This window comes from Rhinatrema bivittatum, chromosome 8 (genome assembly GCF_901001135.1).
Source record: "Rhinatrema bivittatum chromosome 8, aRhiBiv1.1, whole genome shotgun sequence".
Lineage (NCBI taxonomy): Eukaryota > Metazoa > Chordata > Amphibia > Gymnophiona > Rhinatrematidae > Rhinatrema > Rhinatrema bivittatum.
In genome coordinates this window covers 258,773,633-258,801,521 of record NC_042622.1, presented here as the reverse complement: position 1 = coordinate 258,801,521, position 27,889 = coordinate 258,773,633, and the positions used below count along the sequence as shown (strand labels likewise).

Here is a 27,889-nt window from a genome sequence, read left to right as displayed (position 1 = left end):
CGTGGCATCGCCTCGATGAAAGCATCTCTGACCGCTTGACGTATATATACATCAAGTTCCGCCCGCATGGATGGTGAGAACAGAGCACCCATGGGGGGAGGTGGTGGCGGCGATGCCGGTACCTCCTCAGAGCCGAGGAGGCACGGTTCCCTGCGCCGGAATCGGCGGGGATCGCCCTGTCGATGGCTCTGAAGCCTGACCCTGGAGCCGAGGTTTCTTAGTCGGTGTACCGCCCTCTGTCGATGGCTCACCGGGTATCGAGGTAGCGGATGCCGTATGCGGCCTATGATGCCGATGCTTGTCTTTTTCGCGGGCTTTTTCACTGCCCGATGTCGACGCCCTGGACGATGGTGAGGGGGAGGAAAGGGGAGCGTCTCCTGACTCACCTGGTAGACGTTTTTTAAATACGACTTTTCGAATCGACCCAGCCGGAGACGATTGTGTTGAGGTGGATGGAGCTGATACAATCTGTATTTTAAACAACTGCTCCATTTTCTCCACTCGTAGACGTCGGCCCTTTGAAGTCATCGTGGCACACAAGGGACAAGTTTTTACATCATGCCCTTCACCGAGACAGAGGACAGTCCTGGTGAGGGTCCGTAATGGATATGTTCCTGGTGCATTTGGGACACTTTTTGAAGCCTGAAGCCATTTTGGGGCCGGACAGCCATCGACGGCCAATGACTCAGGACAAAAAATTTGGAAAAAGCGGAACGGAACCGCGAAAATGGAAAAACTTACCGCGATCGGTGTTACTAAGGGGAGACCCTTTGCGGTTTGAAGTTTTTTAACTTTTCTGTAAGTAAAAGTTGTGGAGAATTCCACAGGACTCCTAACGACCGCGAGGCTAACTGCTTCGCGGAAAAAAGAAGACTGAAGGGAGACCCCTGTGGCAGGGAATATCATGACATGCTGGGCATGCTCAGTAGGCACTCTGGTGCCAGTCAAAAGTTTCATAGAAACTTTTATAGAAGTTTTCCGTACATAGGGCTCCATTACTGATGTCACCCATATGTGAGGACTAGCATCCTGCTTGTCCTGGGATAAAACAGTTTCCTTAAGGAGAGAGGACAAGAAAGTTGATTTTCCTGTGTTAATTTGGCCTATCTTAACCCAGTGCTACTCTGGTACCAGGGTAGAGATAGACACCAAACTCTCAGAGAGCTACTGAAGTCTAGAGTAATTCATCCCATATGTAGCAAGCAAAACACATCAAAAACAGAACTCCTTAAGTATCCTGTGTGCATCCATGCGCACATGGGAAAAAAAAAAAAAAAGTCAGGGCGCACCAGTATAGGACTTCATCTCCGCACTCCACATCGAAACGGAAATGAATGAAGGCCACTGGGGAAGGGCCTTCCTCCCACGCAATCAAGTACCATGCTCTTTCATCTGTCAACTCGTCCCGCTTCTCCCGGTCCTTCCACCCCCACTCGCTCTGCTCATATCTGTGGAGGAGGGAAATAAAAACAGTGCTCTAAGATTCTATGAAGACTACTGAGAAAGTGCTCGAGGTCACACACTACTGATGGAGCCGTCCTGAGAGTGGCACATAGAATAAGAACATAAGAATGGCTTATTATATGTGGTTTGAATGAAGACTGGGAAGCAGAGAATGACTGGTTATCTCACATTGCGTGGCATGAACATCTTATGCCATAAGAAACATCTCATACGTCCTAGAAATCTCTAAATCACAAGGAAGAAATTAATCAGAAGAAATCAATAATACCTGAATAACTAATGAACTAATTGTTCTGCCTACCAGTTTACTAATTAGAGATGGGTGCAGTTCAAACATGGACCTGTTTAGAATGTGGAGTAGATAAGTTTGTGCAGGAAGTGACATATGCCAAATAAGAGGAACTGTTTAGAGACCACGATACATTTACCTTGCCTCACACAAATTCTGATTGCCAGCTTAGTGTATCTGCAATACCACAGCAAGCCTCTACCCTCCTCCCCCATGCGGGAAATCCAGGCTTACGCTGCTGTTACCCATGTTTCTCAGGGCTCTATATGATGTGGAAGACACAGTCTATTTTCAAGGCCCCCCATGGAGGCCTGCCAGGCAGTTAACACCATTGCATGTCTAATAAGATCACCATGTTTCTCTGCTCTCCCTCAGATGCCTGACCTAGCTAAAGGTACTTACAAGCTTTCCATATTAGTTTTAGTTAATTCAAAGGCCCAGTCCACTGTTGCTTGGTCCAAGCTGGAAACTCTCTTGCATTCGATGGATATATTTAACCTACAATAACACAGATAACATAGTAAATGAAGGCAGATAAAGACCAAAATGGCCCATCCAGTCTGCCCAGGAAGATGTTTTAAGGTTGTAACTCTGCTCTATGCAGGTTAGCCCTGTGCCTTTGATTTAGGGTTATAATTGCTGCTCCGTGAAGTTACCTCCGTGCATTCCTTTTACTGCTGTTTTTGGGTTGAACTGCTGCGCCATGCTTCCGCTTGACCGTAGGTATCCTCTGCACCCATTATCCTACACCCATCTGAATTCCATCACCATTTTTGAGTCTACCATCTTCTCTGGAAGGGCACTCACCACCTTCCCTTAGAAAAAATATTTTCTGATATTGTTTCAGAGTCTACTCTTTTGGAGTAGCACATCATGACTCCCTAGTTTTATAAGTTTATTTCTATTGGAAAAGGTTTTTGGTGCATTAATACCTTTAAGATATTTAAATATCTATCATATCTTCCCTCTCTCCTCTCCTCTGGTATATATATTTAGGTCATTCAGTCTGAACTCATATAGCTTTTAATTGCTTTTTTCTGGACCATTTCTAGTCTCTCTCTATCCTTTATGAGATATGCTTCCAGAATTGAATACAGTACTCTATGAGGCTTCATCAATGACCTATGACCTTTACAGAGGGATTATCACATCTTTTTTTTCTAGTGATTACCCCTTTCCCTATGCCCCCTACCATAATTCTGGCTCTGACCATACTGTTTTATTATCTTGAGATTATCAGACACTATCATCCCGAAGTCCTTCTACTGGTCAGTACCAGCATCTCACCCCCCATCGCATATAGCACTTTTGTGATTTCTACACCCCAAATGTATGACTAAGACCACAGCACAGAAGAGCTTACACAAACACTATCCTGTCACTATCCACACAAAGACAGATTTACCCTCCTAGACTAACTGCCTCTGTCATGCTTAGAAATCATTCACCTGGGGAGGAAGTGACGCCACTGTCGGTAATGGTCGCATGATCCCAGAGCTCCCGAGCCAACCCTTCTAAATCCCTCTGCATCGGGTTCCTGCAGGGCAACACCGTCTGATTTTTTTATCCTGGCAGCTTCTTGTGGTGCAGCGATGGCAGCTCAGGAAAAAATAGACCTGCAAAAATTTTCTTTCGCAATTGCTGCTATGCTGCATGAGTCCAGCACAGACAGCGGAGAGCAGGTGAGCGGGGATGGTAGCGCCGGAGCGGGGGATGGTGCACTGAGCAACGTAGATTTTTTAAAATTGGTTTGGAGAGCTCTGCAGCGATATGGCAGGCTTAAAAAAAAGAAATTCATGGCCTGCTGGCAGAATTGAAGGGGAACTTGGCTGACCTGGGGAGGTGGGTGAAGGAGACTGAAGTCCGCATGGAAGACCAGGCCTCGGAGCTTGCAAGCTGCAAGCTCTCTCAAAACAAACTCCTGCAATACAACTCTGATTTATTAAACCGGACTGAGGACCTGGAAAACAGGTCGCGGAGAGCTAACCTGAGGTTCAGGGGGATCCCGGAGAACCCTGAATTTGCAATTGGTGTCTAGCATATGTGCACAAGTCCTGGGTTCAGATTCGGAATCTCCTGAAGCACTGGAGGTGAAGCCGGAAAGAGCACACAGGGCCCTGGGAGCAGCACGTAATAAATCACTCCAGGGATATAATTGCCTGCTTTCATAGATTTTCTCAAAAGGAGGACATTGCTCTGGCAGCTAGAAAATCAGGGCCTGTGTTCTGGAAGGGTCACAAGGTGGAAATATACCAGGACTTGGCCATCTCTACTATTCAAAAGCACCGGGAGTTCAGAAATTGTGTTGCTATGCTTTGCAGTAACAATACCAAGTATAGATGGTTATTTCCCTTTGGCCTGAGTTTCACTATCGCTGGAGTGACATCTCGGATCTCTAAGGTTACAGAAGCAGCAGATATTCTTCAAGCAGTGGGAATTGCCATCACCTCTTCAGATGGTTCCATATCTGCCGGTGGAAGTACTCTATCACGCAGCGACACACCTAGATGGCAAAGTATGGAGAAAGGTAGCAGGAGACTCTGATGACACTCGGGAGGCTCACAGTCATCCAGGGATCACCCAGCATGAATTGCTTGGACGTTTCATGTTTATTACTGTCCAGTTATGCTGGGGTCAGGTGCTTTATGGTTCTGCTTGAAGCTCTTTTGTGATGTTATATCTTTTCTTTTATAATGGGGCACGGGGGATGTTTTTTCCATTTTTTCCTATTTCATAAATTGTTCCTGGTGGGGGGGGTCGATTGGGGCAGGGATGGGGTGGCCAGACATGACGACCACCTCATTCCTCCAGGAGGTGATCCACATAGGTGGAAAGTGGATCGGTTATAGGGGGTATTTGGAGTTGAGGGTTTTGAGAGGGGAGAAGGATTTACTTAGAAATTTGAGCACGGTAGCAATTTGGTGCGTGGGCATGTAAATATTGTGAGTTGGAGTGACTTTTTAGGACAGGATTTACAGAGGGAGACATATTTCCTTATTAATATTTTAGGATGGAAGATCTTCGAATAATTTATATTAATGTTAAGGGGCTTGACATTCCATCTAAGAGGAAGCTAGGAATTGGCAGGCCAATGTTATTTTCTGTGAGGAGACTCATCTACTTAAACACACAGAACATCTACTATAGGACAGACTCTTCCCCCAACAATATTTGGCTCCTGCTTCTGTTAAAAAGAAATATTGCGGAGTGGGTATATTATTTGCACGTTCTCTAGTGGGAGTTAAGGACAGATAGGATGTGGAGGGCAGATTTATAGCTCTCAAAGGAAAATTGGTTCTTACTTGCTAATTTTCGTTCCTGTAGTACCATGGATCAGTCCAGACCCTGGGTTTTGTCACCAATCCGGCAGAGGGAGACAGAGAAAGATTTGACTGACTGACTTATACCCTGGGGTGCCACCTGCAGTCCGTCAGTATTGAACGATATCAAAGCAGAAGTCTAACCATTAAAATTAACTGGTTAACTATACTGTATATAACATACTTCCTAATCACAAACCCTAAGTGGAAGCAGAATCTCAAGGAACCGCCAAAATAAACAAGCAAACATTGAAATAGTAGACAGCATAAAATGCAGTTTATACACCAAAAACAGTGAATGAGCGGACTCTCCGAAAAAAATTGCTATACACAGACATAACGGGCTGATCCATGGTACTACAGGAACAAGAACCAATTTTCCTTTCCCTGTACGTACCTGGATCAGTCCAGACCCTGGGATGTACCAGAGCTGTTTTACTCGGGGTGGGACCCAGAGAGTCCCGCTAGGAGAACACCCTCTCCGAAGGCTGCCGAACTCAGAGCCTGGACATCCAAACGATGACGATGAGCAAAAGTGTGCAACGACTTCCAAGTCGCTGCCTTACAAATCTCCTGTTGACATTCCGCCCAGGACGTAGCTTGCGACCGAGTGGAATGAGCCCTCAAACCGACCGGAAGATCCCGATGAGCCAGAAGATAAGCGGACCGAATGGTCTCTTTCAACCAGCGAGCAATCATAGCCCTGGAAACTTTATGACCCTTACGAGGACCACTCCACAGTACAAACAAATGATCTGACATTCGAAAACTATTGGTACCTTCAAGATAACGCAACAGCACATGTTGCACGTCCAGTTTCTTGAGATCCTTGGAGGAAGGATCTGTATGATCTAAACACAGAAAAGCTGGAAGCTCTACCAACTGATTTAGATGAAAAGAAGAAACAACTTTGGGTAAAAAAGAAGGCACAGTTCGCAAGGAAACTCAGTCATCGGAAATCCTAAGAAAAGGCTCTCTGCAAGACAAAGCCTGTAACTCCGAAATTCTACGAGCCGAGGAAATGGCCACAAGAAAAACCACCTTCAACGTAAGATCTTTCAAAGTCGTATGTTTGAGGGGTTCAAAAGGTGCAGTACACAGAGCCCTGAGAACCAAATTTAAACTCCATGCCGGACAGGGATTCCGAAACGGAGGACGTAGATGCTTTGCGCCTTGGAGAAAACGCGCTACATCCGGATGCGCCAACAAGGACACTCCACGTACCTTACCCCGAAAGCAACCAAGGGCTGCGACTTGAACTCATAAGGAACTGCAGGACAAACCTTTCACTAAGCCAGCTTGCAAAAAAGACAAAATGTCTGATATGGAAGCCTGCTCCGGATCTAATTGGCGCTCACGCACCAAGTTTCAAAACTTGGTGCGTGAGCGCCAAGTTTCTTCACACTCTCACATACGCCAACGAGGTGGAAGGCTTACGAGAACACAATAAAGTAGCCACCACAGCATCGGAATAACCTTTGTTCTTTAACTGGCGCCTCTCAAAAGCCATGCCACTAGACAGAAGCATTCGACCTCTTCCAAACAAATGGGACCCTGAGACAATAGGCACGGTAGATCCCGAAATCATAGAGGACCATCTAAGCGCCAGACTGATCAAATCCACGAACCACGGACGAAGTGGCCACTCCGGTTCCACTAAAACAACGTCCACTCGTTGTACCTCTATCAGACGCAGGACCTTGCCAACCAGAGGCCAGGGTGGAAACAATTACAGAAGAACGTCCTGTGGCCAAGGGATGACTAGAGCATCTACTCCTTCCGCTCCTCGCTCCCTTCTGCGGCTGAAGAACCGAGGGGGCTTTGGAATTCTGGAATGTTGCCATGAGATCCATTGCTGGTCTGGACCACTTGTTGCATATGAGCTGAAAGGCTTCTTCGCACAGCTCCCACTCCCCCGGGTCGAGATGATGACGACTGAGGAAGTCGGCTTGGACATTGTCCACTCCAGCGATGTGAGAAGCTGCGATGGTGAGCAGATGATGTTCCGCCCAGGTGATCAGCTGTTGTTCCTCCCGCGCCACCAGTTGGCTTCGAGTTCCTCCCTGGCGATTGATGTACGCTACAGTGGTCGCATTGTCGGAGAGAATCCGCACCGATTTCCCCCAAAGGAGAGGTTGGAGAGCCTGCAATGCCAATCGTACCGCTGTGTCTCTAACCAACTGATCGACCACTGTGCTTCTTCGCTGGATCACTGCCTCTGACACACCGCTCCCCAGCCTGAAAGACTGGCGTCCGTGGTGACTACAGTCCACTCCGGAACCTCTAGAGGAACTCCACGCCGCAGATTATCCACCTGTAACCACCAATCCAGATTGGATCAAGCCTCCCCTGTAAGGGGGAGAGGAAGGCGGTATTGTTCCGAAACCGGGCTCCATCGGAAAAGCAACGTGGACTGTAGTGGTCTCATATGCGCAAAGGCCCAGGGAACCAACTCCAGAATGGATGTCATTGAACCGAGAACACGCAAATAATCCCGCACACTTGGTATAGGAATGAACAAGTCTCAGATTTGTGCTTGGAGCTTGAGGAGGCGATGCTCTGGAAGGAACACTCTCCCCCGCAGAGTGTCGAATAGTGCGCCCAGAAATTCCAGCGACTGCAAGGGAACTAGGTGGCTCTGGTCCTCGTTGATTACCCAACCTAGGGATTGCAAGAGGTCGATGACTCTGCTGATCGTTGAGCGACAAAGAGACTCCGACTTCGCCCTAATTAACCAGTCGTCCAAGTATGGATGGACCAAAAGACCTTCCTTCCTGAGTTGCACTGCTACCACAACCATCACCTTGGTAAATGTTCTGGGAGCTGTGGCTAATCTGAACAGGAGTGCCCTGAATTGATAATGCTGCAAAATCTGAGAAACTTCTGATGATCGGCGCAAATGCTGATGTGAAGATAAGTCTCGGTGAGGTACAGAGACACCAGAAACTCTCCCTGGTGTACGGAGGTTATGACTGACCTGAGGGTTTCCATTCGAAACTTGGGACTCCGTAGGCAACGGTTGACTCTTGAGGTCGAGAATGGGACGAAAAGCTCCCTCCTTTTTTGGAACAACAAAGTAAATTGAGTAACGACCTCTCCATTGTTCTGGTCGAGGAACTGGGACGATAGCTCCGAGATCGCTCAGACGCTGCAGAGTGTCCCTTACTGCCCGACGTTTTTCCAGGTAAGAAACCAGAAACCGGTTGTGAAGCCACCAAACAAAATCTAAAGCGTAACCTTGACTTATCACCATGAGAACCCACTGATTTGACGTCCATCTGGTCCATTCTCTGTAAAACAGAGACAGCCTGCCTCCTATAACTGGACCGGGGAATGGACCGGCCCTATCTCATTGGGCAGATTTTGCTCCACCTGCAGCTTGGGAATTTCCTGGTCTTCCAAAAAGGCGGCCACGAAAGGACCGAGGCCAATTCTGCTGCCTCCTGACGACTGCTTTGCAGGTGGAGCCGATGGACGAGAAGAACGGAATCTTCGACCAGACCGAAAACGAGAGCGGGATAAGAAGGAATTTCGAGCTCTAGGACGATCCTCCAGTAGTTTGTGAATCTTATTCTCTCCTAAGGACAGTATCATATCTTCCAAGTCTTTCCCAAAGAGTAATCTTCCCTTAAAGGGCAAAGCTCCCAACTGAGCCTTTGAGGATGCGTCCGCCGACCAATTCCTCAACCAGAGGAGTCTGCGAGCAGACACTGATGACACCATAGAGCGAGCCGAAGTCCTGAGAATATCATATAAAGCATCTGCACTGTAGGCAAAAGTAGCCTCCAATCTACCAGCTTGTGCCTCCTCCTCGTCAGAGAGGGAAGAATTGTTTTGCAACGACTGTACCCAATGCAGCCCCGCTCGCAAAGCCAAGCTGCAACACATAGCCGCCCGCACACCTAGTGCAGAAATCTCAAAAATTCACTTGAGCTGTACCTCCAGTTTACGATCCTGTAGATCTTTAAGGGCTGTAGCTCCCATCACTGGAATAGTTGTCCTCTTAGTGACTGCTGACACTGCCGCATCTACCTTGAGAAGCTTCAAAACCTCCAAGGCCTCCTCTGGTAACGGATATAGCTTGTCCGTGGCCCGTCCTACCTTCAGACTTAATTCAGGAGTGTCCCACTCCCGGTACAAGAGGTCAGTGAGAGAAAGATCGAAAGGAAAAGACGTCATCAGACCCCTAAGGCCCAACAACACTGGATTGATATCACCCACCCGAGAGTCCTTCTTCGGAGCCTCAAGACCCAATTCCAGTAAAATCACCAGGATCAAAGGACTAAGTTCCTCCCTCCTAAAAAGGCGGACCACTTTGGGATCATCCCCGTCCGCTATGTGAGGGGCAGAACCACTGCCCTGACTAGGATCCCCTACGAGATCCACAACCGGCAGGGACTTGTCCCGGATATTCAATGGGTCCTGCTCGGAGTCATCCGAAGTAGTAACCGTGGAGTGAACCGGCCCTGAGCAAAGAGGACGCTTTGGAGCAGAATCAGAACCAAAACCACTTGGTCTCTAACGTTTTGAAGGCCAGGCCCTCGAATCCTGCACAGAGGAACTTTCTCTGCGCTTCCTTCTCTCCTTCTTGGATCTGTAGACCTTATGGAGGAACCTGATAAAATCCCCTGAAAAGGAGGAAGAGGAATTTGAGGCCTCCTCGAGGCTCTCGTCCTCTGAACCTGCTGCATCTTCGCACGGCTTGTCCACCTCCAGGAACGGCCGACTGCCTTGACAAGGGAAGAGGATCCGATGCTCCCTGTATGGCTTGCTGTGTTGCCGCTCGCATGGTACTGAGCAAAGCCTCTGTACCTGCACTGCAACGAAACGGGTCCGGAGTAGGGGAGCAGCCGCACCGAGGCTTCAGGGCTGCGCGAGCCAGCCGACTCGTATCCTTCGCGGCTGAAATAGACGGGCCTTCCCCACCAAGGAGGCAAGCAGAGCAGAGACTCTTCCTTGAGAGCCACGCACGGCATGAAGGAAAAAAATTGAAAAATGGCGCAAACAAGAAATAAAAGAAAAAATACACCCTGACGCGAAAAGAAAGTGCTCGGCGGCGCCGTAGGTTGAGTTAGTGAAAAAAAAACTACAAAAAAAGCTGCCGACCAAACAAAATATAAATATATATATATATTTTTTTTACCTGAGAAAATGCCATGGACCCCGGGAGCTGCTCCAAGTAGGGTGAGTGAGCCGGGCCCCCCCGGTATCACCCTGGCCAGGACTGGTTGCTGGGTAAATAACCTCCCCAACTCCGGCTACCTCAGAACCAAGAGGGATAGCCCTTTCAGGAACTCCCGACCTCCTGGAAGGCAGTGAAGCGACTGCTAACTGAAGTTAGACCATGCGACTTTTTTTTTTTTTTTAAATAAATCTTAAAGGAATAGTCTCAAAACAAAAGACCTGTTATACCTCACTAAAAAGAATTCCTAAACAACCTGACAAAAAAACTACCACAGACTGCAGGATTTGGCACATCCACCTCTGCTGGGAGACAGAGAAATACTGATGGACTGCAGGTGGCACCCCAGAGTCAGTCAAATCTTTCTCTGTCTCCCTCTGCTGGATTGGTGACAAAACCCAGGGTCTGGACTGATCCAGGTACGTACAGGGAAAGTGAAGATTGGTAGCGGATTGTTTACACTTCTTACTCTGTATGGCCCAAACACCGATCAGGGTCCTTCCTTTTTACGCATTTCTGCTCTGTAAGGGGAATGGGCTGAGGGCCAGGTAATAGTAGGGGGTGATTTTAACCTCACTAGATCTCCCCATCTGGATAATTCTGGCTCTGGAGGGGGAGGCCTCAGATCTCACAGGCAGGTATTAAAAAATCTGATTTCTTAGAGGAGTTTAGAGATATTTGGCGGTTGAGAAACCCAACCCAGTGTAATTATACGTATTTTTCCCCATGTGCATCACTATTTCTCTCGTATAGATTTTTTCTTAATTGATTATCATGATGAATGTGTTATACCGTTTCTGTTATTTGTTCCAGACTCTGCCGGTGGGTGTGCCTAACTCTTTGTTGGCACTCTGGCAACAAAAGCTTCTCAGATAAATTTGGAAATACAGGCCATCTAAAGGCACTAGCTCAGTTCTCTATCAGGACAAACTGAAGGGGGGGGGGGGGCTTGCAGGTTCCATATTTGAAGTGGTACTTTGCCGCGTCCCAGTTAAGTGTGTTTATACATTGTCATAAAGAGGGGGAACTGAAGCCCTGGGCTCACATTGCTGCACAGGGTGCTGGTGATCCTCTGTTACATATTAGGGCCGGGGGGAAGAGTTATTCTTTCTGGCCTATTGCCTTTCTCACAATTGATTTTGAAGGTTTGGGGGAAATGGAGGTCTTGGTCTGTATAAATGGGAACATTTGTGGAATGGCCAGAAATTTATATTCTTTACTGAATTGCAACATATATACCAGTTTCCTGATACCGATGCCTACAACCAGGTCTGCCATTTTTTTCTCCTCCTCTACAGTGGGGCTGGAGCTTAGAAAAGGCAGATCTCTTTTTGAAAGCTATGTTTTTCAGCGCTGGGTCCAGCAAGTGGTATTAGCCGCCAAATGAGAAATTGCTTATTGGTGGCGTAGGCCCACTGCTCCCTCCCTATCTGATGTGCAATCTAGATTGGATAGGGTGTACTATTTGGGGAAGTTGACAGCCATCAGCCATACGTAATGAACGGGTTGCCAGTTTTGAGAAGATTTGGCGCCCATTCATATGTTGGTAAGCACGGTCCCATATATGAGCTTTGAGTATGTGCGAGGTTCTGGTGGGGGATGGTAATTGGGTAACGTTACTTTTGCACCTCTGTGTTTGCTGAGCTGCTTCTGGGCCTCATTCACCTGTTTTCTGTTGTATACTCTCTTTGTGGAATGTTTATGTATTTTTCTTATTCCTTACCGCTTGTAGTCTCTGGACTTTGACTGCAGTCTCTAGTGCACATATCTTTCCCTTAGTCATTTTGGTTAGCTTGTCTATGCCTCTGCATCACTTCACCAATTTCTAGCTTTGGGGGGAGGGGGGGGGGGGGGAGGAAGAGAGGCAGGGTTGGGGTATAAAATGAAAATGCTCACAGAGGTTTTATAAAACGTTTTTACTGTAGTACTTACTTCCTTGGTATTGTTATATAGCCTTGTTGTATTAAGGATTTGTACATTGATTTTCTTTTGTTGTGATTAAACATTTAAATTAAAAAAAAAGAAAAAGAAAAAGAAATCATTGTCCTAGCAGAGGGGTGCTCAAACTGGTCCTAAGGGTCCCTCCCATCCAGCTGGATTGTCAGGATAACCTTAATGAATATGCAAAAGATTTATTTGCGTGCACCACCTCCTGTGTATGCAAATATTTCTCATGCACATTCATTAAGGATATTTTAAAATCCAACTGGGGGGGGGGTGGGGGGGGGAGGCCATAGGACCGATTTGAGCACCCCTGCCATAGAAGAAAGCAGACGTGAGCTGAGCCATTATAGTGAGCAGGAACGCAAGTACACATAAGCAACCCCACAACTTCACTGGTATCTAGTCATCCTGTTTTCTTCCTCAGCTTTGTAACTATCTGCCAGGCTCTGTTAACACTCAAGGCAACCTGTATTTTGACAAAAAAACAACTACTGTTTCTCCTCGTCTTTTCCAACCTCACCTAGTAAACCTAGAAGGCAAGTATTTTACTCCTCCCCTATCTACAGTACTATTTAAAAATAGCATCCTTCAAAGAAGGGATTCCTGTGTTTTGTCAGTCACTTACTTACCCATTTCTGTCATACTTCTTGAAGACAGGGAAAGCTTCCAGGGGGTCTCCAAGCTGTCCAAAAAACAAAACAAAACCCCAATGAAACCAGGCAGTCCTAACTCATGAGGGGAAGGGATACAGAGGAAGCTTTGTCATATTTTCTCTCAATAGCAAGAGAGAAGGCAGCTATTTCCTGGGAATTATGGAGCAGGTACACACAAGCAAGTAATCCTTACAGTGTGCCAGTTTCTGCAACATGATTTCAACTACCAGAAGAAAAATGTCACAGCTGTCTTTAACCATTGCCTTCTTTTAAAGATAAATAATCCTGAAATGCTTGTCCATCATGTTGGATGGGGTGAGAAAGCTAATAAATGTACAACTTTTTCCATAATGTATAAAATCTTTCAATAAAGGACATTTTTAAGAAATTATAGCTGAACTCCTGCATTATTCAAAACAAACTCATTAGGCTGCTATTTGCTTTTATGGCTTGGTTTTCAAACGTTCAAACTGCAATCTGGGCAGCTTTGTCACACACTAGTATTTTCAAGGGATTGCGAGAGAAGAATAAAAACAGCAAAAGCAGGTATTCTGTAAAGTTTGCTTACCGTAATCCATGTTTTCCGTGGACAAGCGGGACATCAGTCACAGATGGGATACATCATCTAATGGCATAGAATCGGGCCTGATCAATAGCTGAAATTTCTGGAAGCACCAGTCTGTCAGCATCCAGTACCATTAGACATTGCATACTCAGTCTCTTTCTAATCGCTCATGCGAACAGTTGGGTCTGATCTTCTCTCATGTTTTTTTTTCACTATGTCCAAGGCAAGCTCTTGCAAGGGGGTTTGTCTTTTTGACTTTGTCCTCAATATAATAAGATATCGTTGAGGGATCTTCACAAGGTTTGTCTTCTTTGCTTGGGACCTCATCATGATTCTTCCAAATTGTAAGGCAAGTGGCTGCATGTCTCAGGGTACGCTGTTACAGGGACATTAATATCAAATATGACTTCTCCACCTCATTGGAGAAAGTCTCACCGCTCCAGTAGCCACGACTCCAGAAATCCTCCGGTTCTCTTAGTGGACCTTACCCGTAATCCAGCCAAGTCTCATTGTTCCTCACACAATCTACAACTCAGTACAGACAGCGACCATGAGCTCTGTTATGCTCCAGGAGTCTTCACATCTTCCTCCGGACACAGACCATCTCTTCGAGGGTCCTCATGAGTTCCAGCCATGGAGCTCTTCCGCCCCCCGCATGGTAGCCAGGCTAAGGCCTCTGGGCCTGCTAAGGTGCTCAAGGATGTTGTGCCTATTCAAGGGCACAAACACCAGGCGAAGAAGGCATCTATGCCAAAAGCACCGCAGGATTCAGCGCTGCCCAAAGCGCCAGCTACTTCAGCACCAACCACAGCACTTAAAGATACCACACCTTCAGAGGTGCATCTCAATCTTTTGACTCCAAGGTGCCGAAGATCTCTGTGCTATACAGGCCACTTACTGCGTCCGTGCTGTTCAAAGCGCTAAAGGAGTCCATGCCATCTCTGGCACAGGGGCAAAAGGTGGTAACCAAGGTGCAAAAGAAGTCTGTGCCATCAGGAACTCAGCCAATTGACATCAAGACGAAACCAGTGCAGGACACACCTGGGCCGTCGCATCCTGATTTGCCTCTTGAGCTAACTCCAAGTTTCCGGGCCTATGTTTCCAGTATAAATTGTTCTTGAAAAGGCAAGGGATTGGTTTGCTCCATCGGAACATCTCTCTGACTTGTCTTCCTCTCATCATGATCCTGACCTATTGGATCCTGTCACTAGAGAACATTGGCAGACCTTCTTCCGGCATGTCTTACTGGATGCTCTGGATCCTCCTCCTCCTCCTATGCCTCACACACCATCTCCTTGCTTTACTCCTGTACCTTGTCTCCTCCACTATGTTCTCCGAGGCTTCTAGACAGGGATCGGCCTCGACCTTTTTCCCTTTTCCCTCCACAGACGTCTCAACCAAGATCCAGGTCTCTGGACTCTTTAGACTCTCTGTACTCTCCAATTGGTTCCCCTGCTCCATCCTCTCCAGATCCTACAAATTTAAGATGAAAGCAGCAGTCCAGCAGCCTGAAGGGGGCCTCCCAATCTTCTGCATCGAGTGTCACATGTATGATTTTTACTCGCTGGTGAGAAATTGTATGTGTGCATCCGATGCAAGGAGCTCCTGTCTCAGAGAACAAGTCTGATCTTTGGAGACTAGAGTGGCAGACCTGGAGGAGAAGATGCAGACAGAGATATAAATATGAGACTTTCAAGGGCATTATAGCTAAGTTCCAACTCCAATCTGGCAGCTCTGGTGCTGCCTTGGAGGAGGAAGGTCTCATGATTGGTGAGCATCAACCTGGTGCAGCAGGAAGTGATCCTGTAGCAAGGACCTGATCTCCAGATGGTGCATTGTCCTCTTGCACCTAGGATGCGTCTCCCAGGGCTATTGCCCAGGAGGAAAGGGTTAGGTCGGCCATCATAGCTGGTGATTTGATTATTAGGAATGTAAATGACTGGTGGGCATAAGGATCGCCTGGTGCCTACCTGGTGCGAAGATGGCGGATCTCACGCGTCACCTAGATAGGATTTAAGATAGTGCTGGGGAGGAGCTGGCTGTCGTGGTACATGTGGGCACCAACAACATAGGAAAATGTGGGAAAGAGGTTCTGGAAGCCAAAGTTAGGCTCTTAGGTAGAAAGCTGAAATCCAGAACCTTCAGAGTAGCATTCTCTGAAATGCCCCCTGTTCCACGTGGCGGTCCCCAGAGACAGGCAGAGCCTCTGGAGTCTCAATGTATGGATGAGACGATGTGCAAGGAAGAGGGATTCAGTTTTGTAAGGAAGTGGGGAACCTTGTCTTGCCTCACAAATCTGCTTCACTTTTTTGAAGGAGTTAACAAACATGTGGATAAAGGTGAACCGGTAGATATAGTATACTTGGATTTTCAGAAGGCGTTTGACAAAGTTCCTCATGAGAGGCTTCTAGGAAAAGTAAAAAGTCATGGGATAGGTGGCGATGTCCTTTCGTGGATTGCAAACTGGCTAAAAGACAGGAAACAGAGAGTAGGATTAAATGGGCAATTTTCTCAGTGGAAGGGAGTGGACAGTGGAGTGCCTCAGGGATCTGTATTGGGACCCTTACTGTTCAATATATTTATAAATGATCTGGAAAGAAATACGACGAGTGAGATAATCAAATTTGCAGATGACACAAAATTGTTCAGAGTAGTTAAATCACAAGCAGATTGTGATAAATTGCAGGAAGACCTTGTGAGACTAGAAAATTGGGCATCCAAATGGCAGATGAAATTTAATGTGGATAAGTGCAAGGTGATGCATATAGGGAAAAATAACCCATGCTATAATTACACAATGTTGGGTTCCATATTAGGTGCTACAACCCAAGAAAGAGATCTAGGTGTCATAGTGGATAACACATTGAAATCGTCAGTACAGTGTGCTGCGGCAGTCAAAAAAGCAAACAGAATGTTGGGAATTATTAGAAAGGGAATGGAGAATAAAACGGAAAATGTCATAATGCCTCTGTATCGCTCCATGGTGAGACCGCACCTTGAATACTGTGTACAATTCTGGTCGCCGCATCTGAAAAAAGATATAATTGCAATGGAGAAAGTACAGAGAAGGGCTACCAAAATGATAAGGGAATGGAACAACTCCCCTATGAGGAAAGACTAAAGAGGTTAGGACTTTTCAGCTTGGAGAAGAGACGACTGAGGGGGGATATGATAGAGGTGTTTAAAATCATGAGAGGTCTAGAACGGGTAGATGTGAATCGGTTATTTACTCTTTCGGATAGTAGAAAGACTAGGGGCACTCCATGAAGTTAGCATGGGGCACATTTAAAACTAATCGGAGAAAGTTCTTTTTTACTCAATGCACAATTAAACTCTGGAATTTGTTGCCAGAGGATGTGGTTAGTGCAGTTAGTATAGCTGTGTTTAAAAAAGGATTGGATAAGTTCTTGGAGGAGAAGTCCATTACCTGCTATTAAGTTCACTTAGAGAATAGCCACTGCCATTAGCAATGGTTACATGGAATAGACTTAGTTTTTGGATACTTGCCAGGTTCTTGTGGCCTGGATTGGCTACTGTTGGAGACAGGATGCTGGGCTTGATGGACCCTTGGTCTGACCCATTATGGCATGTTCTTTTGGGGAAGGGAGGAGTCTTTTCCAAAGGGATGGACTCCACCTCAACCAGGGTGGAACCAGGTTACTGGCGCTAACCTATAAAAAGGAGATAGCAGGGGGGAGGCGATGACATCACTGAGTGGGATGGCTGCTTAAGAGGAGAGCTCCCGCACACCACGAGCCTGTAGCAAAGAAAATCGCCATTCATCTTCTCTTATTTGGACTGATTTGTAGCATATCATCTCTCCCAGAACTTTAATTCATGTCTACCAAAAGAAAAGGGGCAGATTTGAGTAAATATTCCTATCTAAAAATGAAAGAAGTTCTGGAGGGCCTGGGCAGCGGCGAGGAGCCTGTGATGGCGGACCATTCTGAAGAAGACTCAGACTCTCAGAGTGAAGAGCAAGGATCGCAAATACCAGGGTTACCCACCAGAAAAGAATTTCGACAATGGTTTAGCGATCTCCGGAGAGACATGAAGTCTAACAAAAAAGAGCTTCTAGAGAAAATAGCGGAACTCCACGATGAAATGGGAGAGATAGGTCTCAGGGTGGATGAATGTGATCTTAAATTGGATTTTCACGCGGACAAGCTAGAAAAATGTAATTCCCAATGCGATGATCTGACCAAGAATGGGGAAGACATTGAATGTTAAATACAAATTCATGGATGACATAATTGCTGTTTGAATATTCTGTATATCATCTATGTATTGTATCTTAAGATATGTAAAATTTAATAAAAATAAAATAAAAAAAAAAAGAATAGGGAAGACTTACTTTTAAAATTAGAAGACCTGGAAAACAGGAATCGAAGGAGCAATCTCCGGTTTCGCGGGATTCCCGAAACAGAGACATACAGTGATTGCCAGGAAGTGGTCCATTCGCTCAGCCAATTCTTTTTGGCACATGGTGGAGGAAGTGGAACAGACACTACACCGTCAATAATAGAACTTGAACGGGCGTATCGCACTTTGGGCTCCTGTCAGGGAAACCAGCCACGCAATATAATCGCTTGTTTCCTTCGCTACCCTGTGAAAGAAAACATTTTGGCGGCAGCAAGACAGCAACAATCTTGGCAGTGGGAGGGGGAGACGATCTCTGTATTTGCAGATTTAGCACCGGGAACTCTCAAAATGCCGACAGACTTACCAACCGGTCACCACCATCTTGAGGAAGGAACACCTTCGCTACCGGTGGCTGTATCCGACGGGGATCGCAATCACCATTCAAGGAACTACGACTCGGGCAAATACCCCGGATGAAGCGGCAGCCATTTTGAAAACAGCCGGCCTTCCAATCAAAACGGTCCCGGAAGTTGAGCACAAAAGTCAGCCGGAGTCCCCAAGATGGCAAAGAATAGAGAAGGGCGGCAGAAGGTTAAGACGCAACCAGGAGACATTGGACAACAACGTGAAGGAAGGCGCGGGCTGACCATCTCACGGACAATTATTTGAGAGGTTATCTTGGACTTGAGCAACAGTTAATATGAGAACTTGGTAACAGTTTTCCATTTAGTTTTAACTGTTTCATAGCAAATGCGCTCACATAGGCTGAAGTTATATGTCTATTGGGAGGATAATACTGCAACAGGAGGGAGATATGGATGGCAGAGTTGAACATTGATGGTGGCGTGGGGGTCGTTGCTATCCCATCTAGGGACGTCTATCGACCTTAACTGCTTAGGCAGAGACGCCAGAGTAATCTGGCCATTACAAAGAGGGGAGGGGGGTAGGGGAAGGGAGAAGGGAGAGGTACATAGTGGGACACAGGGATGTGAGAGGGGGTATGGGATTGTGAGGTGGGAGAGCTACACTTATAAGTTTAGCGTCACTATATACAGAGGAGGAGCGGTTCGGGTTGGAGGATCTCGTAGGGGGGACGGTTAGAGAACATGCAGATCATTCTGCTATTTTCTATAGGTCTAATGGTGCTTGATTTTATTTCTTTAAACGTCAAGGGGCTTAATACTCCCCACAAATGACACTTGTTAAAAGATGCCTTGCAAAACCAGGCAAGAGGGGTTATATGTTTACAGGAAACACACCTGCGGAGGAGATACGAACACCTGGTAGACTGGCCTATGTTTGCATATAAATTTTTCTCACCGGCGAGTAAATTACATAAATATGCAGGGGTTTATATTCTTTTTAAACAGGGACAAGACTACATTATAAAGTCACATATTGCAGATGACCATGGTAGGTTTGTTCTGGTTAAATTTGAATATCAAAGGGAATTGTTTTCTCTTCTGAATATTTATGCTCCAAATACTAACCAGACAGATTTCTTTAATCAGTTAGACCAGCTACTTACCAAAGATGGAGAGGGCCATATTGTAGTGACAGGGGATTTCAACCTAACTCTGTATCCACCACTAGATAATTCGAGTGGACAAAGTCCAGGAACAAAAATGGCGAGGAAGAGATTGTGGTCCTTTCTTTCCAAATGGAATCTTATAGATGTCTGGCGGCAGAGGAATCCTATTGAAAAAAATGATACCTTTTTTTCCACCCCGCATCAAACATATTCCTGCATTGACTACTACTTCGTGGACAAATCCATGATAGGAAAGGTGGGGGGCAGGGGGGGCAGGGGTCTATAGATCCCATAACGTGGTCTGATCATGCTCTCATTAGGTTAAAGGTAGAAACTGTGGCAGATGGAAAAGGCTTCCGACCATGGAAACTAAATGATACCCTAATAGCAGATGATGAGTATTGCAAACATATGGAAGGAGATATCACTACATTTCTCAGCCTTAATGATGGAAACCCTGGGGTAATTTGGGATTGTCTGAAGGTGGTGATAAGGGGAAAACTAATCTCCAAAGGGGCGCATGAAAAAATATTAAGACAGCAGGAGAAACAAAAGCTATTGGGAGAGATTAAGTTGCTAACGGAAAAGTATAGACAAACACTGGCGAAGGCTACCTACGCAAAGTTACAAAAACTAGAGACGCATTGCGAACAATCGCAGATGTTGAAATCAGAGCTAAATTGTCTCTAATCACTCAGGAGAAATTTGAGTGGGGTAACAGATCCGGGAGACTGTTAGCTCGTTATCTGAAACAAAAACAAACACAATCCCAGATTATTGGGATCAGAAGCATCGATGGGGCGTTGCTTGTATCCCCCCCGGATATCAGATACCATTTCCCACAATTTTTTGGAGACTTATATGATGTGAACCCCCTGATCCATACAGATCACATAGAAACTTACCTCCAGGAAATAGATTTGCCGCATCTAACCGAAAAGGAGCGTGAGTATATGGACCGGGAGATTTCACAGGGTGATATCTCCGAAGCCATAAAAGCCTTAAAATAAACAAAGCCCCGGGATTAGATGGCTATACCCCGCAGTTTTATAAAAAACTTGTGTCCGTGTTAACAACCCCAATGCAGAATTTCTTTAATTATTTAAGAGATGGACACCCAATGGGAGAGGGGTCTAATACTGCTGGAATTACCATCCTGGGAAAATCTGGGCGTGATCTGACAAACTGTGGTTCTTATTGCCCAATATCACTAATCAATATCGATTTGAAGATAATGGCCAAAATATTGGCTTCTCGCCTCAATAAGATCATAGCCCGGCTGGTACATACGGATCAGGCGGGCTTCATACCCGGGAGGATGGCGGCTGATAGCATCCGAAAAATAGTGGACTTAATTTGGTGGGTGCGAGACCAAGATATACCGACGGTACTGCTGTCAGTTGATGCCGAAAAGGCCTTTGACATGGTACATTGGCCATTCCTGTTCCGTACCTTACAGAGGCTAAATTTTGGTCCGTATTTCCTAAATTGCTTAAAGCAACTATATACAGATCCTAGGGCTAGGGAGAAAGTGAATGGGATCTATTCAGAAACCTTCCCAATCAAACGAGAGACGAGGCAGAATTGTCCCCTATCCCCATTATTTGCCTTGTTCTTAGAACTCCTGGCCATTAAAGTCCGCACTAATCATGAGATACAGGGAATAGATATAGGAGGTAGCACCTATAAAATGTCAATGTTTGCGGATGATGTATTATTTACCTTGACGAACCCAGCACATACTCTACAAGAAACATTGGCCGAGTTACAAAAATTCAGTAGGGTATCCGGATTTAAGCTCAATGTAGATAAATCGGAAATCCTAAATATTTCCGTCCCTCAAAATGAGATCCATATCTTGAAATTTTCATTCCCGTTTCAGTGGGCATCCAAGAAAATCAAATATCTGGGAGTATATTTAAGCAGAGACCCTACAGAGCTCTTTACCTTGAATTACCCACCACTTATCAAAAAACTTTTGGAGACTTGAACAGGTGGTCGGCACTGTACCTGTCATGGTTTGGCAGAATAGCCTCTATAAAAATGAATATATTGCCTCGAATAGGATACCTCTTTCAATCATTACCTATACCCATCTCTAATGCGATTCTTAAACAGTGGCAACAGAAAATATTCTCCTATATATGGAGAAGGAGACCTCCCAGAGTTGCACGTACTGTAATGTATAGACCTTAAAATAAGAGGGGGGCTAGGAGTGCCCAATTTAAGCTGGTATTACGTAGCCACTCAATTTCGAGCGGTGGGGGACTGGCATCGCAAAGGGGAACAAAAACAATGGGGGGTTACTGAACATGTTAATAGGTAATATGCAAATACGAGCCCTCCCTTGGCTACCTCATAGACTGTGGTATCCACTTTGCCACACACCTCTGCCGGTCAATACCACTTTCTCAATTTGGGAGAAGTGGAAGAATAGTATAGTGGGGGACCGGAAATATTTCTTTAGTTCCAGCTTAATGTCCAACGCACTATTGTCCAAAGGTGGCCACATGAAAATCTTCCAAACTTGGGAGGCAAAGGACCTAGGTAGTCTGGGACAAATTTGGACACAGGGAGCAATGATCCCTTATCCAGACCTGCAGGAGCAACACCAATTACCCCCGGGCGATGTCTTTGCATACCTTCAAGTTAGACATTTTGTTAGGACAGAATTGATTGCTCAGAACTTGGAAATGGACAAAGCACAAATAGAACATTGGTGTGACCATGCAGATAATTTTAAAAAAAGGCAATTTCCAAAATTTATAATTTCCTGAACAAGGAGCCAAAGATAAAGCCATCATAAATGCGAACATGGGAGGCCAATCTAGGTAAAACTTTGCCCGAAGACACCTGGGACTCCCTTTTTCTAGCAACAAAGAAGGGGGTCGCCATATACGACTTTAGCAGAGAACTGTTACAAGGTGTTATTCCGATGGTATCTCCCTCTGGTTCGCCTTCATAAATTTGCAGTAACTAATAATCCGCGTTGTTGGAAGGGCTGCGGACAAACAGGCACTTTTTACCATATGTGGTGGGAGTGCCCCAAAATAGACACTTTTTGGGCTTACATTACAGACTTACTAAAGCAGACTCTGAGAGAGGAGCTTTCTTTAACACCAGAACATGCGGGGCAAGATGGCTGCCGAGGAATGAACGGTTAAACGCTGAGCTCCAGGGCCGTTCTAAACTTTATTTCTATTTGCTTGAATTTTCTTGGAACATTAACTTTGCAAATTACTATGCCACATACTAAAAGAAAAGCAAAGATTAGAGAGATTACCTCTACTCCACCTATTGCTTTGAGACAGCTCCGGATCAAAGACGTTTTTCCCGGACCAGTGCTGCAATCGCCTGAGGGAGGGGCCGTTGGGGGGAGTTGGCGTAGAGCAGATGCTGAGCCCTGTGGCCATGGAGTCATCGTTAAGCCCAGGCACACCAACCACTCCAGATCCACCGCTCGGAAGATTGGACCCCGAGCTGTTTGCAACTGCTCTCCTGGAAAGAAAAACTGCTTTTGAAACAGTGAATGCCCAGAGAGGGAGTGTAAATGGAACACAACCCTCGGTGAGCCCAGGTTCAGATGGCTCCAGGAGCTTCACCGAAGAAGCACAGGATCGAGTTCGAGAAGGAAAGAAACCTTCAGAAGAGGGAGTTCACGAGTCAGATATTCATGTGGTATGTGAAGTTCAAAAATGTAATTCCTCTAAAATGACTTTAGAAGAGATATTAAAAGCTCTCTCATCTATGGAAAGATTGATTGTTACTTTGACTTCTATGGTTAAAGAAAGTATCATGGGGGAAGGAGTCAAGATGGCGGCACGCTAGATGTGGTGGTCCGGAGTGCCTGTGAGTTTCCTCGGATAAACTTCGGTTTTGCTTCTAAAAAATGCCTCCAAAGAGAAAAGGATGTGTGAGGGTCTTTCCCTCTATACCTCCCACACTTCCCGGGCAAAGAACGATCCCCGAACTTACCGCCATTTACCCTGGAGGGGTGGCTAAATTCCCCGCTGACGAGGCGGCATTGGGAGCGTCACTGACGCCTGGGGAAACAACTTTGAGCCCCCCTGACCTGAGGATACCGACCGCTCCAGGTTCATTTTCATCACCACCGACCGCGGATTTGAACACAGAACCGGTGAGTCCAGTGAACAAACAAGAGGGAGCGGAAGTGGTGAGGAGAGATGTGGGAACACCAGAGGAGCAGGGAAGGTCAGAATCGCTGAGCACGGGGTCCCCGAACCTGGCAGGCCTCGGTGGAGGCGGTGAACGATCTCGAGTGGAATCTGGAGAAACCGTGGCAGAGGGAGATCTTTCGGGGGCCCAGGGAGGATCGGCAGCAATAGACCTTGTTAGACTGGGCTCGGTGACTCTAGAATCCCTATGGGAGTTGGTAGCCCACGTTTTCAAGGGCTGACAAGGCAGTTAAATTCGATGTCTGAGAAGTTGGACAAAGTGCCCCAGGAACACGATGTTAAGATTGATGAAAATACAAGCAAGATTATGGAATTACAAACAGTAAAATCGACACAGAATTTTGTCAAGCTTTAATACTGGATAAGCAAGCAACCAACAGAAGAGTGGAACCTATTGAAAATAGACTGAGGAGATTGAATTTAAGACTCTTGAATTTCCCAAAAGTAATTGGGGAACAACCCCGAGTGACTTTGAGGAGATATATAATAGAAATATTAAGAATACCATCGGATCAGATTCCATTTATAAATAAAGTCTATTTCCTCCCATTCAATAGAAATAGGGAAGGTAATCAACCACTATTTGATCTACAGAAATTTATGAGAGCGCGACTTTACTGGTTTCTTTAATAACTGAAACAGATGTTAGCTTGTTTATGAAATTCTATTTTCAACATATGAGTGAAAGTTTCATGGGTCAAAAGATCCAAATATTCCCAGACTTATCGAAGATAACACAGGAGAGGAGGAAAGCCTTTCTATCTATGAGACAGGAATTAAATACAATAGAGGCAAAGTTTCTTCTTAGATACCCATGCAAAGGGGTTGTTACCTTAAATCGTGATGTGTATATATTTTATGCCCCGGAACAGCTTAGGGTATTTATTGACTCTAGAAAGAGGGCTTTTATAACCTCCTCTCCTAATGAGGAACCGGGTTAAAATCCTACTCAGCTGATGGAAAAGTGGTTAAATGTTGCAAGCATGTTAAGCTATTTCATTGAGATATGAATCTTTATAATTTCTTCATTATACTCCCTTGATTTCTGTTTTTTCCTCCCCTTCTTTTACTTGAAATAAGTTGTGGTCTAATAATGGATGATGTCTTTAAAGCTTGTGTGATGAGAAAATATGTTACAAAATTTCTGAGCAAAGTTTTCTTTGTAAATTATGCAAAAATTCAATAAAGAATAAATACAAAAAAAAAAAAAGAATCATGAAAAATCAAAATAGGGAGAATAAAATTGTAAAAATTGAAATGGAAATGGATGGCTTAGGAAAGAAGATGGATGAAATACAAAAGGTTCAAGCAAATCTGATTAAGTCAGAAAATATCCAGATGGTGAAAATGGAAAATCATTTGAGGAGGAATAACTTAAGAATATTAAATTTTCCAAAGATGAGGCTATTAGCACATCGTGAACTTTTCCGAAGTTACTTGCTTAATATTTTAAAAAATACCTGAGTGAGATATTCCTGCAATTGAAAACATTTATTATTTGCCCTCAGCCCAACGGGTGGAAAATTTAAATCAAGAGGAAAAAGAAAATCATTCTTTTGATTTAACATCTATTTTGGAGAAATCACATGAGTTGATGGTTGAAGAAATAAAGTTGTTTATACAATTTACGTCTGCCCAGGGCAGAGACTTAGTTCTGAGAACTTTCCTTCGAAATCAATCCCAAAGGTTTTACGGATATGCAATAAAGATATTTCCTGATATTACAAAAACATCTCAAATCAAGAGGAAAAAGTTTTTAACAATGCGGGAAGAAGTTCAGATGAGGGGAGCTAAATTTATACTTAGATTTCCTTGCTATTGTATTATCATATCTCAAAACTCTCGTTATATATTTAGAGAACCTGAGCAACTCCATGTTTATCTTGACTCGCACTCCAACTAGCCTGTGAAGGGAGTTGGTATAAGGGGAAATTCACTGGTTAATTCCTAAAGCAATCCTATTTTGATTATAATTCCCTATTTTTTCTGCTCATAATACATCATGTCCCCCAGTTTCTTATAAAGATATGACATATAAATGGGGTAGTATTTGTTTATCTTTCGATTTACTGTTCTATTTCTTTGTGTTTGTAAGAATTGATTAATACTGACATTTATACTACTACTGTTCTGTAAAATGTAAAAAAGTCAATAAATATTTAAAAAAAAACCAAAAAAAAAAACCCACCAGAACATGCTCTTTTGAACCTGTCTATTGATATCCCTTCAGACAAATGGAAGCTTGCTCACCTTATTATCATGGCTGCTCACTGTGAGATGGCTTTATTGTGGGGATCGGCTAATTTGCCCTCGGAGGGAGGCCTAGGGTAAGATTACACAAGCTCTGGGTGGTATATAAAGGGATGGCTAATGCAAATCAGTTGCATCAGAGGTATTTGTCAATTTGGCACCCGCTAGAGGATTGGTTGTCTAAGGGATTTAACAAGTAATGGTTGGTCTCCTTCAATATTGATTCGATGCCAACGAAGTGGACCGATAAAGATGTAGCATCACACATAATCCTACATACTCATCTTTATTATACCTCCTCATCATCTTCTACTATCTCATGTTGATATTTTCCTTATAATGATGTAAATGCTGTACTTGTGTTCCACAAACAAATATAATAATCTTCACTTCATAGGGCTTGATTGCTGAGTCTTGCCAAGAACTGAAGTTGTGGAAAGAGAGGGGGGGGGAGGGGAAACAATAGTTTTGATGTTTAATTTATGGAACCTTAAGTATCATTGAATGTTAAATGGTTTATTATTTCTGGATTCCAAAAATGTTGGATATTGTTGAACATTTAAAACTCAAAATATAAATTTAAAAAAAAAAAAAAAAAGAAGAAGGAGATAGCAGCTTTGGAAAAGGTGTGGGGTGTTTCGGCTCTACCGGAGCTGGTTACAAGTTGGAATCAGGAGATGTCTAGATTGGTTACACTTCCCATGATTCAAGACTGCTTTGAACATCTTAATGAAATATCTGAGAATGTGCAATTATGGGAAGTGCAATTTAAATTTCTCCGTTTTATGTATGTATGTTTCGCCGGTATGGGCTTACAAAGTCCAACTAGCCAATTCCGATAGATGTTTAAAGTGTGGGGACGCTCCAGGAACATTATATCATTGTTTTTGGGAATGTATAAGAAAGCAGAGTTGCTCACCTGTAACAGGTGTTCTCCCAGGACAGCAGGATGTTAGTCCTCACATATGGGTGACATCATCAGATGGAGCCCTGTCCCAGAATACTTTTGTCAAAGTTTCTAGAACTTTGACTGGCCCGCTGAGTATGCCCAGCATGCCACTAACCCTGTAGCCACCAGGGGTCCCCCTTCAGTCTCGTTTGTAGCAAAAGTACGAGCGAATAAGAAAATGGTAACGAACCCAACTCCGCAGGGTGGCGGGTGGGTTTCGTGAAGACTAACATCCTGCTGTCCTGGGAGAACACCTAATACAGGTGAGCAACTCTGCTTTCTCCCAGGACAAGCAGGATGGTAGTCCTCACATATGGGTGAACAGCAAGCTACAGGCTGACTTATAATACAGGAGGCCAACCAGCACTCAAAATGTGAAACAGGCACAACAACTGTGGTGCTGTTGGCAATAATAAGGCAGCCTGAAATTTACAGCAGGTCGAGGAAGGAAGAGTTGGGTTTCTACACTGGGAATAAATTCCTTAGGACAGATTGGCCAAAGACAAATCTTGTCGTCCAGCCTTGTCTAGACAGTAGTGAGCTGCAAAGGTATGGAGAGAGCTCCATGTCGCAGCCCTGCAAATGTCGGCAATCGGTACTGAACGGTAGTGTGCTACCGACATTGCCATGGGTCTGACGTAGCGTGCCTTCACTCGTCCCTGCAGTGGAAGGCCTGCTTGCTGGTAGCAGAATGCAATGCAGTCTGCAAGCCAGTTGGAGAGTGTCTGCTTGCCCACCGCAATTCCGAGTTTGTTTTTATCAAAAGAAACAAAAAAGAGTTGGATGGACTTCCTATGGACTGTGGTGCGGTCTAAATAAAAAGCAAGCACACTCTTACAGTCCAAGGTGTGCAGAGCTTACTCACCCAGGTGAGCGTGAGGTCTTGGGAAGAAAGCGGGCAAGGCTATAGACTGATTTAAGTGGAAATCAGTTACCACTTAGGAAGGAATTTAGGGTGAGTATGGTGAACCACCCGGTCATGTAGGGTGAGTAGGACACAAGGGCCTGTAACGCACTTACCCTGCAAGCAGACGTGATGGCTACTAGGAAAAGTACTTTCCATGTAAGATATCTGAGTTCGCAGGAGTGCAAGGGCTCAAAAGGAGTATGCATGAGCCGTGCAAGGACAACACTGAGGTCCCATGCCACGACCGGTGGCCGTAGAGGTGGTTTAAGCTGTAATA

The 27,889-nt window shown here is 45.1% G+C and overlaps 1 protein-coding gene across 3 annotated transcripts in view; it reads right to left on the bottom strand.

The window, feature by feature from the left end:
* The window catches only part of NAA40 (N(alpha)-acetyltransferase 40, NatD catalytic subunit), an 82,592-nt gene that overhangs the window by 36,477 nt on the left and 18,226 nt on the right, over positions 1-27,889 (bottom strand). For all 3 annotated transcript variants that reach the window (XM_029614716.1, XM_029614715.1, XM_029614717.1), the window contains exons 3-5: positions 12,829-12,881; positions 2,156-2,251; positions 1,290-1,448 (exon numbers count right to left, since the gene is read on the bottom strand). In XM_029614716.1, the coding sequence (XP_029470576.1) occupies positions 1,290-1,448; positions 2,156-2,251; positions 12,829-12,881 (308 nt within the window). The remainder of the gene's footprint in view (positions 1-1,289; positions 1,449-2,155; positions 2,252-12,828; positions 12,882-27,889) is intronic.